General features: G+C 37.7%; 1 protein-coding gene across 2 annotated transcripts in view; it reads right to left on the minus strand.

Annotated features, from left to right (window-relative positions):
* Positions 1-3,629: 3,629 nt before the first annotated feature.
* Positions 3,630-16,669, minus strand: part of ago1 (argonaute RISC component 1) — a 79,214-nt gene continuing 66,174 nt past the window's right edge. For both annotated transcript variants that reach the window (XM_061915163.1, XM_061915162.1), the window contains exons 19-20: positions 14,223-14,426; positions 3,630-3,936 (exon numbers count right to left, since the gene is read on the minus strand). In XM_061915163.1, coding sequence (XP_061771147.1) covers positions 14,318-14,426 — 109 coding nt within the window. In that variant the 3' untranslated portion in view covers positions 3,630-3,936; positions 14,223-14,317. The remainder of the gene's footprint in view (positions 3,937-14,222; positions 14,427-16,669) is intronic.

Genomic DNA, 16,669 nt, shown 5'->3' on the forward strand with positions numbered 1-16,669 from the left:
GCTCGCGATGGACGTAATGGGCACCCCTGATCTAAATGATGTGTCTGAGTAGCTGAACAGGACAAAAAAAAAATAGTCCTGCCTGTGTATCATTCCACAGAATCCATGTCTGCGATGACTCAGATTTTTTTTTTTAAAAAGAGCATGACCTAAAAATAAGCCAACGTTGGGCCAAAGAAAATCTCGAGTGCCAGCCCTTTGATGCGGTGCAGCCGGAAAGTACTCACACGGCTTCACTTTTTCCACATGTTATGTCACAGCCTCATTTTCAAAGTTAAATACATTCATGTTCGTCCTCAAAATTCTCCACACAATACCCTATGATGACAATGTGAAAACTTTATTTTTTTGGAGCGTTTTGCAGGAGTTTGTGGCCTGATGTTGAAAAAGACTTGAGGCTGTGATCAAAGTGTGTGATATTTTTTTTTTTTTTAGTAACATAGTTTGACAACAGGTGTCCCTAATGAAGTGTCAAACTTTTTCCACTGAGGGCCACACACTATATCGTTCGATATTGTTCATCTTTAAAACCAGTACAATATATATTATAACTGTCAGGTTCAAACACTGATGACATCTATTAAACAAGACAAAAGGCAAAGAATCAAACAGAAACAGAATTAAATTTGGACTCAGATTGGAGGAGAGACATGGCCACTGTACTCTCTGTACAGTCCTGCACCAAGATCATACTCATCCTTCTTTATTTGATCCCGCCCTCCTTCCCACATCTGCTCCCTCAGAGAAATGGGTCGTGAACAGTGTTGTCTTCAGTTCCCGAAGAGTTCAAAGAAATTTCCATAAAATTGTTCAAAGAGGGTCCCATAAAATAGATTAAAAAAAGAGTTCATAAAAATACTTAAAGGAGTTCCTCTGGGGCTTCACGGTGGCAGAGGGGTTAGTGCGTCTGCCTCACAATACGAAGGTCCTGCAGTCCTGGGTTCAAATCCAGGCTCGGGATCTTTCTGTGTGGAGTTTGCATGTTCTCCCCGTGAATGCGTGGGTTCCCTCCGGGTACTCCGGCTTCCTCCCACTTCCAAAGACATGCACCTGGGGATAGGTTGATTGGCAACACTAAATTGGCCCTAGTGTGTGAATGTGAGTGTGAATGTTGTCTGTCTATCTGTGTTGGCCCTGCGATGAGGTGGCGACTTGTCCAGGGTGTACCCCGCCTTCTGCCCGATTGTAGCTGAGATAGGCGCCGGAAGGGAATAAGCGGTAGAAAATGGATGAAAATGGAGGTTCAAACACTGATGACATCTATTAAACAAGACAAAAGGCAAAGAATCAAACAGAGACAGAATTAAATTTGGACTCAGATTCGAGGAAATACATGGCCACTGTACTCTCTGTACAGTCCTGCACCAACCTCTGCCCCAAGATCGTACTCATCCTTCTTTATTTACGAGCATTCTTCTTGGAAGGTTTCAGCCTTTTGTGTTTTTGTCCGGAACACAATATAATACAAAGTATTTTTTGATAATTTACTCACAATTTTTCTGACAATAACCATCAAGACTTCCCTCAACTTTGGTGTATGCTAAAAGTCCAGAGGACCCAAAAGGGTCCCAGTCAATAAAGAGTTAAAACAAATCATATATATATATATTACATTTAGTGCTAAAATATCTATAGAGCAAATTTAAATTCATCCGTTGACCCAAAGTTTTACTTTGTTAAATGTGTTTTGCCCTTTTTGCTAAAACTCTTTTTTTTTAAATAAGAAAAACACAAAATATTTGCAATATTTCCCCCCCACACACACAAAAAAAATGTTCAAAATGAAATACTTGGAGCTTTAAATAGGTCAATAATTCATGACAACTTTGGTTTTGGTTCATTGTTATTTTTTGAGCAATGCCAGTTGAAGAAATATATCAGACTAAAGGCCTCCACTAATAAAAGTGTTAAAAATAAGTTGTTTTTTTGTTGCCAATTGCAATTGTATAAAACAATTGAATGCATTTAGACATCGTATTTAGTGCTTTTTAATGGCATTTAAGACCTTAATTTGAACCAAATCCATTTAATAACTTGTATTGATTTTTAATGACTTGCAGAAACCCTGTTTTAGTTTGTGTTTTTTTGAGTCACTACAGTTTAAAGTTTAAAAATAAAATAAAATACATGTCAGCTTTGTTATTATTGTCAATATTGCAACCTTTTTATGGAGGTTAATTTTTGTTTTTATTAGAATTTTTTTTTTTCTTTCACTGAATTTATGTGACTGAATTGTTTGTTTGAATTTTATGAAATTATTTTTTTTTACAACGTAATGTAAAATTCAGTGTATAAAAAGTCAGGGTATAAATATTCAGTAATTGAAAAATTCTGTGTAGAATTTTTTTTTAATGAAATTCAGTGTGTAAAAAGTAATTGTATAAAAACTTGTTAAAAAATTCAGTTTTTTAAAAATTCTATGTATAAAAAACTAATGTTGCAAAGTTCAGTGTTTAAAAATTCAGTCTATAAAAATTCTGTCTTTTAAAATTCAGTGTATAAAAGATCCATCCATCAATCCATCCATTTTCTACCGTTTATTCCCCTTTGGGGTCGCGGGGGCGCTTTTGCCTATCTCAGCTACAATCAGGCGGAAGGTGGGTTAAACCCTGGACAAGTCGCCGCCTTATCGCAGGTGTATAAAAGATTTAGTTTAAAAAAAATCAGTGTGTAAAAATTTAATGTCATAAAATTCATTGTATAAAAACTTGGTGTTTAAAGATTCAGTGTATGAAAAATGTAGCATGTAAAAACTCCTTGTGTAAAAATTCATTGTTCAAAAATTCAGTGTTTTAAAAATTGAATGTTGTAAAATTCAGTGTATAAAAATTCAGTTTTTAAAATTCAGTGTATAAAAAATGTATTGTATAAAAATTCAGTGTGTAAAAAGTAATTGTATAAAAACACGGTGTTTAAAAATTCAGTATTTTAAATCTGTGCATAAAAAATATGGTATATAAAAATTCAGTGTGTAAAATTAATTGTGTAAAAATTTAATGTTGTAAAATTCAGTAGCTAAAAACTTGGTGTTTAAAAAATTCAGTATCTTAAAATTCAGTGTACGAAAAATGTATTATATAAAAATTCAGTGCGTGAAAAGTAATTTTATAAAAACTCGGGGTTTAAAAATTCAGTGTATAAAAAAATGTACGTTGTAAAATTCAGTGTTTAAAAACTTGGTGTTTTAAAATTCTGTATTTTATAATTAATTGAATAAAAAATATAGTATATACAAATTTTGTGTAAAAACAATTCTGTTTTAAAATTCAGTCAATAAAAGTACATTTTTATTTTTTGCCAAAAAAAATGGTTTTAAAAGAAATTATCAGCATAATTTGATATACAATAAAATGCATTCACAAAATTCAGTTCCCTTAACTAATTTTTTTTTTTAAAGCTTCATAATAAACACAAAAACTAACTTCTGTACATTTTCCAGTTAAATTACACTTTTTTGCTCTTTTATTCCACTTTTTGATGTTCTTTTTTCCTGTAATATTCTCCAAACGTGTCACGGGATATAAAAAAAAAATTAGCTGCGGGCTGTAAATGCACCCCCCCCCCCCCCCCCCCACACACACACACACACACACACACACACCCACACACACATAAGAAGACAGAGAGGGTAATTATTACAAAACAAATTTATTTTCATTTTAAAAAATAACCCTCCCAACACGATCATCATCATCATAAAAGAGCCAAACTAACAGGTGTGTCCTTTCAGGAAGTGCTGTGACAGGACCGCTGTGGCTGCCGTATTGCTTGGTCAGGTGAGGAGGCGAGGGCTGACTAGGCCCCCTCCTCTAGAAGGTGCTTTGTGGCGTCAGAGAGTGAGAACTGCATCGTCTGTATGAAAATGTCCCATATTGATCTTGTCAACCATTAGGGAAGAGTAGGAGGAGGGGGGGGGGGGGGGTATTAGGCCCCCAACTGTGGGAAAGTGTGTCAAAATGGTGAGATAAAGTCCATAAAGTTATAAAATCACCTGGGACACAATGAATAAAATCTGCTACAAAAAACGAGACGAGACGAGAGCTCCTTTCACACAGCCCAGCACCGTAATTTGTCCTGCGCGGCAATTTCCCTGCTTCTGAGCCGTAATAGAGGCGGGAAAAACTCACTTTTTCCTATGCTGTTGTGTTGAAAGCGATCGTCCGACAGGCATTTTACACACCATCCAATAACAGGGTTCTGTGTAAAAGGTACAGGACGTGCTCACAGGGGTCATGTTGGCCACCAGACAAGCTTGCCAGGCGACCGTCGGTCCGCTACTTTCTAATAATAAAAACCCCAAAAGCAGTGAAGTTGTCACCTTGTGTAAAAGCTAAATAAAAAGACAATACAATAAATCTTTTGCAACTTATATTCAATTGAATAGTCTGCAAAGACATGATACTTCATGTTCACACTGAGAAACTTATTTTTTTGGGGCAGATGTTAGCTCATTTGGAAGTTGTTTAGAAAAAGCTGGCAGCAGTGGCAAAAAAGAGTGAGAAAGTTGAGGAATGCTCATCAAACACTTATTTGGAACATCTCACAGGCGAACAGGCTAATGGTGAACAGCTTCCATGAAATGCTCGGTCGTTCACAAACAAGGACGGGGCGAGGGTCACCACTTTGTCAACAAATGCCTGAGCAAATTGTTTAAGGACAACATTTCTCAAGCAGCTATTGCAAGGAATTTAGGGATTTCAACATCTACGCTCATGAAAAGGTTCAGAGAATGTGGAGAAATCACTGCAAGTAAGCCATGAGATTACAAACCTTGCATCCCTCAGGCGGTACTGCATCAAAAAGCGGCATCAGTGTGTAAAGGATATCACCACATGGACTCAGGAACACTTCAGAAAACCACTGTCAGTAACTACAGTTGGTCGCTACATCTGTAAGTGCAAGTTAAAACTCTACTATGCAAAGCCAATGCCATTAATCAACAACACCCAGAAACGCCGCCAGCTTTGCTGGGCTTGCGCTCAACTAAGATGGACTGATGCAAAGTGGAAAAGTGTTCTGTGGTCTGACGAGTCAATATTTAAAATTGTTTTTGGAAACTGTGGACGTCGTGTCCTCCGGACCAAAGAGGAAAAGAACCATCCGGATTGTTCTGGGTGGAAAGTGTAAAAGCCAGCATGTGTGATGGTATGGGGGTGTATTAGTGCCCAAGGCATGGGTAACTTACACATCTGTGAAGGCACCATTAATGCTGAAAGGTACGTACAGGTTTTGGAACAACATATGTTGTTATCATGGACGCCCCTGCTTATTTCAGCAAGACAATGCCAAGCCAGGTGTTAAAACAGCATGTCTGTATAGTAAAAGAGTGCGGGTACTAGACCGGCCTGCCTGTAGTCCAGACATTGAAAATATGAAGGCTAAAATATGAGGCAAGAACTTAAGCTGTACATCAAGCAAGAATGGGAAAGAATTCCACTTCAAAAATGTGTCTCCTCAGTTCCCAAACCTTTACTGAGTGTTGTTAAAAGGAAAGGCCATGTAACACACTGGTAAAAATGCGTTTTTTTGCAATGTGTTGCTGTCATTACATCCTAAATTCATGATTATTTGCAACACATTTTCTCAGTGTGAACATGAAATATCTTGTCTTTGCAGACTATTCAATTGAATATAAGTTGAAAAGGATTTGTTGTAATCTCTTTTTATTTATCTTTTACACAAGGTGACAACTTCACTGCTTTTGGCTTTTGTATATTTTAGAAGCTTTTGGGGAAATCTAAGCTGGTAAGAAAATAAAAAACAACAACAACAAATTCTAAGCGTAGTTTAGAATTCTTGCCTCCTGCCAGGAAATACGTCACAAAGTCTTGACTTCACGTTGGTCCCGACACTAAAATATCCGTGAGAACTTTAAGACGCCTTGGTTCTTAAAGTTCCACCTCAGAAAACTCTCCAAGTAGCACCATGGTGACCAACATTGCAATACAGTAGCGCAGTAGGCCTAAGTGTTCATTATACAAGTACAAACCCCGTTTCCATATGAGTTGGGAAATAATGTTAGATGTAAATATAAACAGAAAACAATGATTTGCAAAACCTTTTCAACCCATATTCAGTTGAATATGCTACAAAGACAACATATTTGATGTTCAAACTGATAAACTTTATTATTATTTTTTTGCAATTAATAATTAACTTAGAATTTCATGGCTGCAACACGTGCCAAAGTAGTTGGGAAAGGGCATGTTCACCACTGTGTTACATCACCTTTTCTTTTAACAACACTCAATAAATGTTTGGGAACTGAGGAAACTAATTGTTGAAGCTTTGAAAGTGGAATTCTTTCCCATTCTTGTTTTATGTAGAGCTTCAGTCGTTCAACAGTCCGGGGTCTCCGCTGTCGTATTTTACGCTTCATAATGCGCCACACATTTTCCATGGGAGACAAGTTTGAACTGCAGGCGGGCCAGGAAAGTACCCACACTCTTGTTTTATGAAACCACACTGTTGTAACACTTGTCTTGCTGAAATAAGCAGGGGCGTCCATGCTAACGTTGCTTGGATGACAACATATGTTGCTCCAAAACCTGTATGGACCTTTCAGCATTAATGGTGCCTTCACAGATGTGTGAGTTACCCATGCCTTGGGCACTAATGCACCCCCATACCATCACAGATGCTGGCTTTTGAACTTTGCGCCTATAACAATCCGGGTGGTTATTTTCCTCTTTGTTCCAGAGGACACCACGTCCACAGTTTCCAAATATAATTTGAAATGTGGACTCGTCAGACCACAGAACACTTTTCCACTTTGCATCAGTCCGTCTTATATGAGCTCGGGCCCAGCGAAGCCGGCGACGTTTCTGGGTGTTGTTGATAAATGGGTTTTACTTTGCATAGTAGAGTTTTAACTAGCACTTACAGATGTAGCGACCAAATGTAGTTACTGACAGTGGTTTTATGAAGTGTTCCTGAGCCCATGTGGTGATATCCTTTACACACTGATGTCGGTTTTAGATGCGGTACCGCCTGAGGGATCAACGGTCTATAATATCATCGCTTACGTGCAGTGATTTCTCCAGATTCTCTGAACCTTTTGATGATTTTACGGACCGTAGATGGTAAAATCCCTAAATTCCTTGCAATAGCTCGTTGAGAAATGTTGTTCTAAAACTGTTTGACAATTTGCTTACAAATTGGTGACCCTCGCCCCATCCTTGTTTGTGAATTACTTAGCATTTCATGGAAGCTGCTTTTATACCCAATCATGGCACCCACCTGTTCCCAATTAGCCTGCACACCTGTGGGATGTTACATATAAGTGTTTGATGAGCATTCCTCAACTTTATGAGTATTTATTGCCACCTTTCCCAACTTCTTTGTCACGTGTTGCTGGCATCAAATTCTAAAGTTAATGATTATTTGCCAAAAAAAAAAATGTTTATGATTTTGAACATCAAATATGTTGTCTTTGTTGCATATTCAACTTAATATGGGTTGAAACTGATTTGCATTGTATTCCGTTTATATTTACATCCAACACAATTTCCCAACTCATATGGAAACGGGGTTGGTATATTTAAATATTGTTGGCTACTGTAACATTACAGTTTGAACAGTAACACTGTGTTTATATATTCAACCAAGTGATTGCTTGGGGCACCACTAGATGGAGCCAATGTACCACACAAGAGAAAACGCTGCGTCATGTTTCAAGTGTCAGAAATACAAAAAGCAGACATGTTGTCCATCCAGGATTTACATTTTGGAGCTGCTGGAGGACTTGAGGGCTGATTTGGAACCGGTTTTTTTTCCCCTCCCGGAAAAAGATCCATTCATGTATGTAAAAATGTCTTCTCGTGTCTGGATCATTCCAGTTATTGCCAGCGTCTTTAAGGCTGTAATAAAGTTAGTCTTATAGTCCAGAAATGATAGTTGTGTACTGCGTGCTCGGAGCTGGGATGTGCAGTCAATGAGTGTCTCCATGGTCGTACACAACATCCTCATTTCCATTGCAGCACTTTGCTCTCGTCTTAGTCTAAAACAAATAATATTGTCTTCAAACCAGCTCAGGTGAAGGCAGACTTAAGGCTGCATTCTGTTTCAATCCTGAGGCAGCATTTTGCCACATTTTATGGAGATTCATTTGTGGTTTTATTACCAAAGCTTTTCCTTGACGCACAATTTATGTAACTGAATTTTTTTTTTTTTTTGCAGACAATTTAATTGAATATTAATTTCTGAGCAAACTGTGTGTGTTTAAAAATTCAGTTTATTAAAATACAGAGTTATATAATTCAGTGCGTAACAATTAAGTGTAGATTAGGACTGAAGCAAACTATGGTGTCAAAGAGGACGAGATTTATCCACTGAATTTCTCTACACTGATTTTTTTTTTTTTACACTGAATTTTTTCCCACTGATTTTTTTCCTGCACATTTTTTTTGTACTGATTTTTTTTTTTACACATAATTTTTATGCACTGAATTTATTTTTGCAAATATTTTTTTGTACTGATTTTTCCTGTACTAATTTTTTTGCCCTGTTTTTTTTAACACTGAATTGTTATGCACTGATTATTTTTATTTTGCACTGAATTTTTGTGCACTGATATTTTTTACACTGAATTTCTCTACACTGATTTTTTTTTTACACTGAATATTTTTCCCACTGATTTTTTTCCTGCACAAAATTTTTTTTGGACTGATTTTTTTTTACACATAATTTTTATGCACTGAATTTATTTTGCAAATATTTTTTTGTACTGATTTTTCCTGTACTAATTTTTTTGCCATGTTTTTTTAACACTGAATTGTTATGCACTGATTTTTTTTTTTTTGCACTGAATTTTTGTGCACTGATATCTTTTACACTGCATTTTTCTGCACTGATTTTTTCCCGAACTAAATTTTAATACACTGATGTTTTTTTTTGCACTGAATTTTTTTTGCAATGATATTTTTTACGGTGCATTTTTCTGCACATATATTTTTTCCACAGATTTGTTTTGGACTGATTTTTCCATCCATCCATTTTCTACCGCTTATTCCCTTCTGGGGTTGCGGGGGGCGCTGGCGCCTATCTCAGCTACAATCGGGCAGAAGGCGGTGTACACCCTGGACAAGTCGCCACCTCATCGCAGTGGATTGATTTTTTTCATACCATTTTTTTACACTGATTTTTTTTTGTACTGAATTATTTTACAGTGATTTTTTCTGCAGTGAATTTTTTTAGATTTTTTTTCCACTGGTTTTTTTTGCACTGAATTTTTGTGCACTGATATTTTTTTCACCGCATTTTGCTGCATTGATCTTTTCTGAACAATATTTTAATACACTGATTTTTTTCCCACTGATTTTTTTCTGCGCTGAATTTTTTTGCACTGTATTTTTTTACACTGATTTTTTTCTGCACTGAATTTTTTTGCACTGAAATTTTTGCCAGATATTTTTTGGACTGTTTTTTTAACACTGAATTGTTATGCACTGATTTTGTTTTGCACTGAATTTTTGTGCACTGATATCTTTTACACTGCATTTTTCTGCACTGATTTTTCCGAACTAAATTTTAATACACTGATTTTTTTTTTTTTGCACTGAATTTTTTACACTGAATTTTTTTGCAATGATTTTTTTTCCTGCACTGATATTTTTTACACTGCATTTTTCTGCACATATATTTTTTCCACAGATTTGTTTTGGACTGATTTTTTTCATACCATTTTTTTTTACACTGAATTTTTTTGTACTGATTTTGTTTTGCAGTGAATTTTTGTGCACTGACATCTTTTACACTGCATTTTTTATGCACTGATTTTTTCTGAACTAAATTTTAATACACTGATTTTTTCCCCCCACTGATTTTGTTGTTGCACTGAATTTTTTTGCACAGATATTTTTTACGCTCCATTTTTCTGCACATATATTTTTTCCACAGATTTGTTTTTGGACTGATTTTTTTCATACCATTTTTTTTACACTGAATTTTTTTGTACTGATTTTTTTTACCCTGTTTTTTTCTGCAGTGATTTTTTTCGCACTGAATTTTTTTAGACTTTTTTTCCGCTGATTTTTTGTGCCCTTATATTTTTTATACTGCATTTTGCTGCACTGACCTTTTCTGAACTATATTTTAATACACAGATTTTTTTTTTCCACTGATTTTTTTCTGCCCTGAATATTTTACACTGAATTTTATTTGCACTGATTTTTTTCCGCACTGATTTTTTTTTACAATGCATACTTCTGCACACATTTCTTTACATAGATTTTTTCTGCACATATATTTTTTATGCAGATTTATGCAGACCATGGATTGGACTGATTTTTTGCTACACTGATTTTTTTGTGTCGATTTTTTAACACTGAATGTTTTTGCACTGTATTTTTTCCACTGATTTTTTCTGCACAGATATTTTTTCCACTGATTTTTTTTGGACTGATTTTTTTTTTTTTTACATTGCATTTTTCTGCACTGAATTTCATTTACACTGCATTTTCATGCACTTATTGTTTTATTTGGACTGATTTTTTTCCCACTGATTTTTTTTCTGCACTGAATTTTTTTTCCAACTGAATTTTAAAACACTGACTTTTTTCCCACTGATTTTTTTCTACAGAATTTTAAAACTGTATTTTGACAAACACTTTTTAAACACACATTTTGCTCACCAATTTTCATTCAACGAAATTGTCAGCATAATTGAAAGGAAAATTATCAGTTGACAAAAATTCAAATGCAAAAAATCCAGTCACACAAATTCAGTGTTCTCTCAGAATAAACACACCAACTAACCTCCATACATTTCTGTGTGAAAGGAGCGGAAGATCAGAGGCGCTTTTGAGGCGGCGGAAACAGAATAGTGTTGACACAGCGCCCTCTAAAGGACTCGCTTGGACACTCAAATGCTGACGAGAGGAGGAGAAATAAAAAGCAGGATCGAGGCATCGGGCCGGCTAAATGTCGCCGCCGCTTTGGGAAAAGGGAAAGTAAGGTGGCTGAAGACATCCAGTTTTGGAACATGCATTATTAACACCTCACTCTCACACATTAGCAGTACAAAAAGGTCAAAGTGGAGGTCAAAGTGTCGCCATCCCTTACCGTGTCGCCCACGCACACACGGAGCACCAAAGGAAATTGGCTGATACAAGTGTGTGTGTGTGTGTGTGTGTGTGTGTGTGTGTGTGTGTGCTGCTGTCCAGGCCTGCAGAGGAAAGTGTATAGAAATGGTGAAAAGGGTGAGAGAGGGTTTGGGAATGTGTCAAGGTCAACTGCTGAATGACCTTCAGCTTCACAGCACTTAAGTGATCACTAATAATTCTGATAGTATTGATAATAATCCTGATAGTATTGATAATAATCAGGATAGGATTGATAATAACCATGATAGTATTGATAATAATCCTGATAGTCATACTTGCCAACCTTGAGACCTCTGATTTCGGGAGGTGGGGGGCGCGGTTAAGAGGGGAGGAGTATATTTACAGCTACAATTCACCAAGTCAAGTATTTTATATATATATTTATATATATATATAAATATATAAAAGAAATACTTGAATTTTAATGTTCATTTATTTACACATATACACACACATAACACTCATCTACTCATTGTTGAGTTAAGGGTTGAATTGTCCACCCTTGTTCTATTCTCTGTCACTATTTTTCTAACCATATGCATGTACAGTAGATGGCAGTATTGTCCTGCTTAGGAGTGTCACTACATTGCTGTTTACGCCAGACGAACCGCTTTACGGTAGACGAAAACGTGACTGCTGTTGTTGTGTGTTGTTGCCGCGCTGGGAGGACGTTAATGAAACTGCCTAACAATAAACCCACATAAGAAACCAAGAACTCGCCCTCGGTCGTTCTACAGTTATAATTGGGCAGACACGCTGTTTATATCGTGGGAAAGCGGACGTGAAAACAGGCTGTGGCCTCCAGCTCCGCCTGAAATTCAGGAGATTTTCGGGAGAAAATTTGTCCCGGGAGGTTTTTGGGAGAGGCGCTGAATTTCGGGAGTCTCCCGGAAAATCCGGGAGGGTTGGCAAGTATGATGATAGTATTGATAATAATCCTGATAGTATTGATAATAATCCTGATAGCATTGATAATAGTCAGGGGCTTTGACCTTGCCTACAGCCTTAAGTTGCCTCTTTGCTAAAATATATCATGATGTCGATAAAAAAAAAGTGCCTTGTAAAATCCTTCAAGAAGAAATAATAGAACAAGAAAATAAAAGGAGCTCCCTGTTGAAGAAATTCCCCTTTTTTGTTTGTTTGGCTGCTTAGTAATGCTGGTAGAGGTGCAACAGGTGTCACACATGCACCTGCTCTCCTTACAGGTGCAACAGGTGTCACACATGCTAACCTCACGCCACCACAGGCTAACTTCTCCACATTTGCTACCCCTCCTTTTTTTCTGTCCTCGCTATTTTAAAAAAATAAAATAAAATAATAAATCATTAGACAAGAAGACCACGAAAGCCCACTAATGGACGCACATGCTAATTGCTAAGTGCTAACGTACCTCAACTGCTGTACACCATACAGAGAAATAAAACAAAAGTGTGTTGGTGTGCATGCATGATGGATCCCCCTCATTCGGGTCTTGGAACATCCGACGTGGGATTGTAACATCCAACATGAGATTGTAACATCCAATGTGAGGAATGTAACATCCAACATGGGATTGTAACATCCAACATGGGATTGTAACATCCAACATGGGATTGTAACATCCAACGTGAGGAATGTAACATCCAACATGGGATTGTAACATCCAACATGGGGATTGGAACATCCGACGTGGGAATTGTAACACTCAAAGTGGGGATTGGAACATCCAACATGGGATTGTAACACCCCACATGGGGATTGTAACATCCAACATGGGATTGTAACACTCCATGTGGGGATTGTAACACCCCATGTGGGGATTGTAACATCCCACGTGGGGATTGTAACATCCAACATGGGATTGGAACACCCCACGTGGGGATTGTAACACCCCATGTGGGGATTGTAACATCCCACGTGGGGATCGTAACATCCTACGTGGGATTGTAACACTCCACGTGGGAATTGTAACATCCAACATGGGATTGTAACACCCCACGTGGGGATTGTAACATCCAACATGGGATTGTAACACCCCACGTGGAGATTGTAACACCCCATGTGGGGATTGTAACATCCCACGTGGGGATTGTAACATCCTATGTGGGATTGTAACACTCCACGTGGGAATTGTAACACTCCATGTGGGAATTGTAACATCCAACATGGGATTGTAACACCCCACGTGGGGTTTTTAACATCCATCATGGGATTGTAACATCCAACGTGGGATTGTAACACCCCACGTGGGGTTTGTAACATCCAACATGGGATTGTAACATCCAACGTGGGGATTGTAACAGCCAACATGGGGATTGTAACATCCCACGTGGGGATTGTAACATCCAACATGGGATTGTAACATCTCACGTGGGGATTGTAACATCCAACATGGGATTTTAACATCCAACATGGGATTGTAACATCCAACATGGGGATTGTAACATCCAACATGGGATTGTAACATCCAACATGGGGATTGTAACATCCAACATGGGATTGTAACATCCAACATGGGGATTGTAACATCCGACATGGGGATTGTAACATCCGACATGGGGATTGTAACATCCAACATGGGGATTGTAACATCCAACATGGGATTGTAACATCCAACATGGGATTGTAACATCCAACATGGGATTGTAAAATCCAACATGGGATTGTAACGTCCAACATGGGGATTGTAACATCCAACATGGGGATTGTAACATCCAGCATGGGATTGTAACATCCAACATGGGGATTGTAACATCCACCATGGGATTGTAACATCCAACATGGAATTGTAACATCCAACATGGGGATTGTAACATCCAACATGGGATTGTAACATCCAACATGGGGATTGTAACATCCAACATGGGGATTGTAACATCCACCATGGGATTGTAACATCCAACATGGGATTGTAACATCCAACATGGGGATTGTAACATCCAACATGGGATTGTAACATCCAACATGGGGATTGTAACATCCACCATGGGATTGTAACATCCAACATGGGATTGTAACATCCAACATGGGTACTTCCAGGTATTGCCTCCTTAGTAGCATGTGTGAAGTCAGCATCAATACACTGACATAAAACAGTCCTGGTGGCATCAAAATAATCATAAGAATAATACAAGTCATAACCTTGAGAGTGCGTGAGGCTGCAGAATGTTGGATGGATGTGTCAGCTGTGAGGTGGGTGTGTGGCGGTGGTGGTGGTGGGGGCCTTGCAGGCCCACTCAGGCGAAGTACATGGTCCTTAGGGTGTCGTGGTGGATCTGTACCGCTTTGGCCAAGGCCTGGGGGTCCCGACCGTTGCTCTGACCCGACACATGGCTGCCCTCGCCACTGACACACACACACACACACACACACACACACACACACACACACACACACACACACACACACACACACACACACACACAAAAGGTGACCTTGTTATTCACTTCTCAAACTTCTCCAGCCAGGTTCCACCTCAGGAACACCGTCATGACGACATCAGTGCAGTAGACCTAAGTATTCATCATGTGCCACCATAGTGACAACATTAAAATACAGCAATACAACACCAAAATGTATTGTAGTCCTTTTCCATACTTCTCTAAATAAAGGGGACCACAAAAAATGTCATTATTGTCTTTATTTGAACAAAATAAATAGAGTGTACATGAAACATATGTTTATTATTGTCATTTAGTCCTTAAATAAAATGTTGAACATACTAGACAACTTGTCTTTTAGTAGTAAGTAAACAAACAAAGACTCCTAATTAGTCTGCTGTAACATATTGTGTCATTTATACAGCTATTATTTTCTACACATTATGAGGGACAAACCGTAAAAAATAATTATTAATCTACTTGTTAATGTCTGCTTATTTTCTGTTTTAACATGTATAATTCTATAATATATAATACCTAATAAACCAATAATATGGTTAAGAAATACGGATGTAAAGGGTAGGTGTCACACTGTTTTTTGTTTTAACATGTTCTATCTACACTCCTGTTAAAATGTAATAATCACTTATTCTTCTCTTCTTTGATACTTGACATTAGTTTTGGATTATACCACACATTTAGGTGTCGATCCAATACCAAGTAGTTACGGAATCGTACAATAAAATGTAATACCTAATAAACCACTAATAATATGGTTAATAAATACTGATGTAAAGGGTAGGTGTCGCACTGTTTTCTGTTTCAACATGTTCTAGCTACACTTCTGTTAAAATGTAATTATCACTTATTCTTCTCTTCTTTCATACTTGACATTAGTTTTGGATGGTACCACACATTTAGGTATGGATCCGATACCAAGTAGTTACAGGATCACACATTGGTCATATTCAAAGTCCTCATGTGTCCAGGGACATTTTTACTGACTTTATAAACATAATTTGAATTTTAAAAAAAGGAAAAAAGATTTTGTGACGATAAAAAATATCAATGTAATAGTAGTATCAACGAGCACTTGGTATCAATACAATGGATGTCAGGTGTCGATCCACCCATGGCGTTCGTTTACATTGTGATGGCAGTGAGCTATTGTATCCTCTTATGGTGTGTAGTGAAGCATGTTTAGTTATATATGGTCCTCCCGTGATAAACTTACTTTATTTGTCGTCATGGAGGCCAGAATTTGTGATTTAAAAGTAGCTAAAACACCGTGGATGGATGCGAGCCGCAAACTAGCTAGCCATGTCTTAAAGCAGCTCTTCCTGAGGGTGTTTCAGTGTTATAACTTCACCTTTATCTTGACTTTTTACACCAAAAGCGTCAATTCTCCCTTTTCTGTCTACACACTGTGTCTGCTTGTAAGTACTCTGTATGTGTGCGCTGCCGAACATGCTCTTCTGCTCGTAAAACCAGAAATGTCACCACGTGACTTTGAAAAAATATGGGGAACCTGTACTTTTCAAACAGAGTATACCGTATTTCCTTAAATTGCCGCCGGGTATATAGTATGCGCCTGCCTAGAATTACGTTTTGGAAAATAATTAGCGCATACTTAGCATTACCGCCGGCTCAGGATTAACGCCAGGTCAAACTTGTTTTGCAAAATATTATTTTTATTAGCGCATGTCTAGAATTTCCGCCGGGTCAAACTCGTTTCGCCAACTAATTAGCATATGCCAAACTCGTCACGTCACGAGTGACACTTCACCTGTCATCATTTTCAAAATGGAGGAGGCTGACTTCAGTCATTTAAAATCTCATAAAGGGAAAGAAGATTAAGAGCTATTCAGTAGGATTTAAGGTCCAAGCTATCGAAGATGCTAAAAAGAACAGTAAGCAGCTATGTTTTATTAATATACCGTAGCTGCGTGTGTCAAATATGAGTCATTAAATGACTCCCGCCTCCTGGTGGTAGAGGGCGCTAGTGATCCTTCTTGTGACTACTCGGCTGCAGAAGAAGTGACAACAAGCAGCAAGTGTGAGCAGCGATCGTTTATGTTTTCCTCTCGCTTGCACTTTTTACATGGAGGATTACATATCTAAAATAAAACCGTTTTCTAAACTGGACTTTCAATTGAGGCAGGTGGTAATAAAGGAAGATCTCCATCGAGACAGAGAGACTTTAAAACT

The sequence above is a fragment of the Nerophis ophidion genome, linkage group LG11 (genome assembly GCF_033978795.1).
Source record: "Nerophis ophidion isolate RoL-2023_Sa linkage group LG11, RoL_Noph_v1.0, whole genome shotgun sequence".
NCBI lineage: Eukaryota > Metazoa > Chordata > Actinopteri > Syngnathiformes > Syngnathidae > Nerophis > Nerophis ophidion.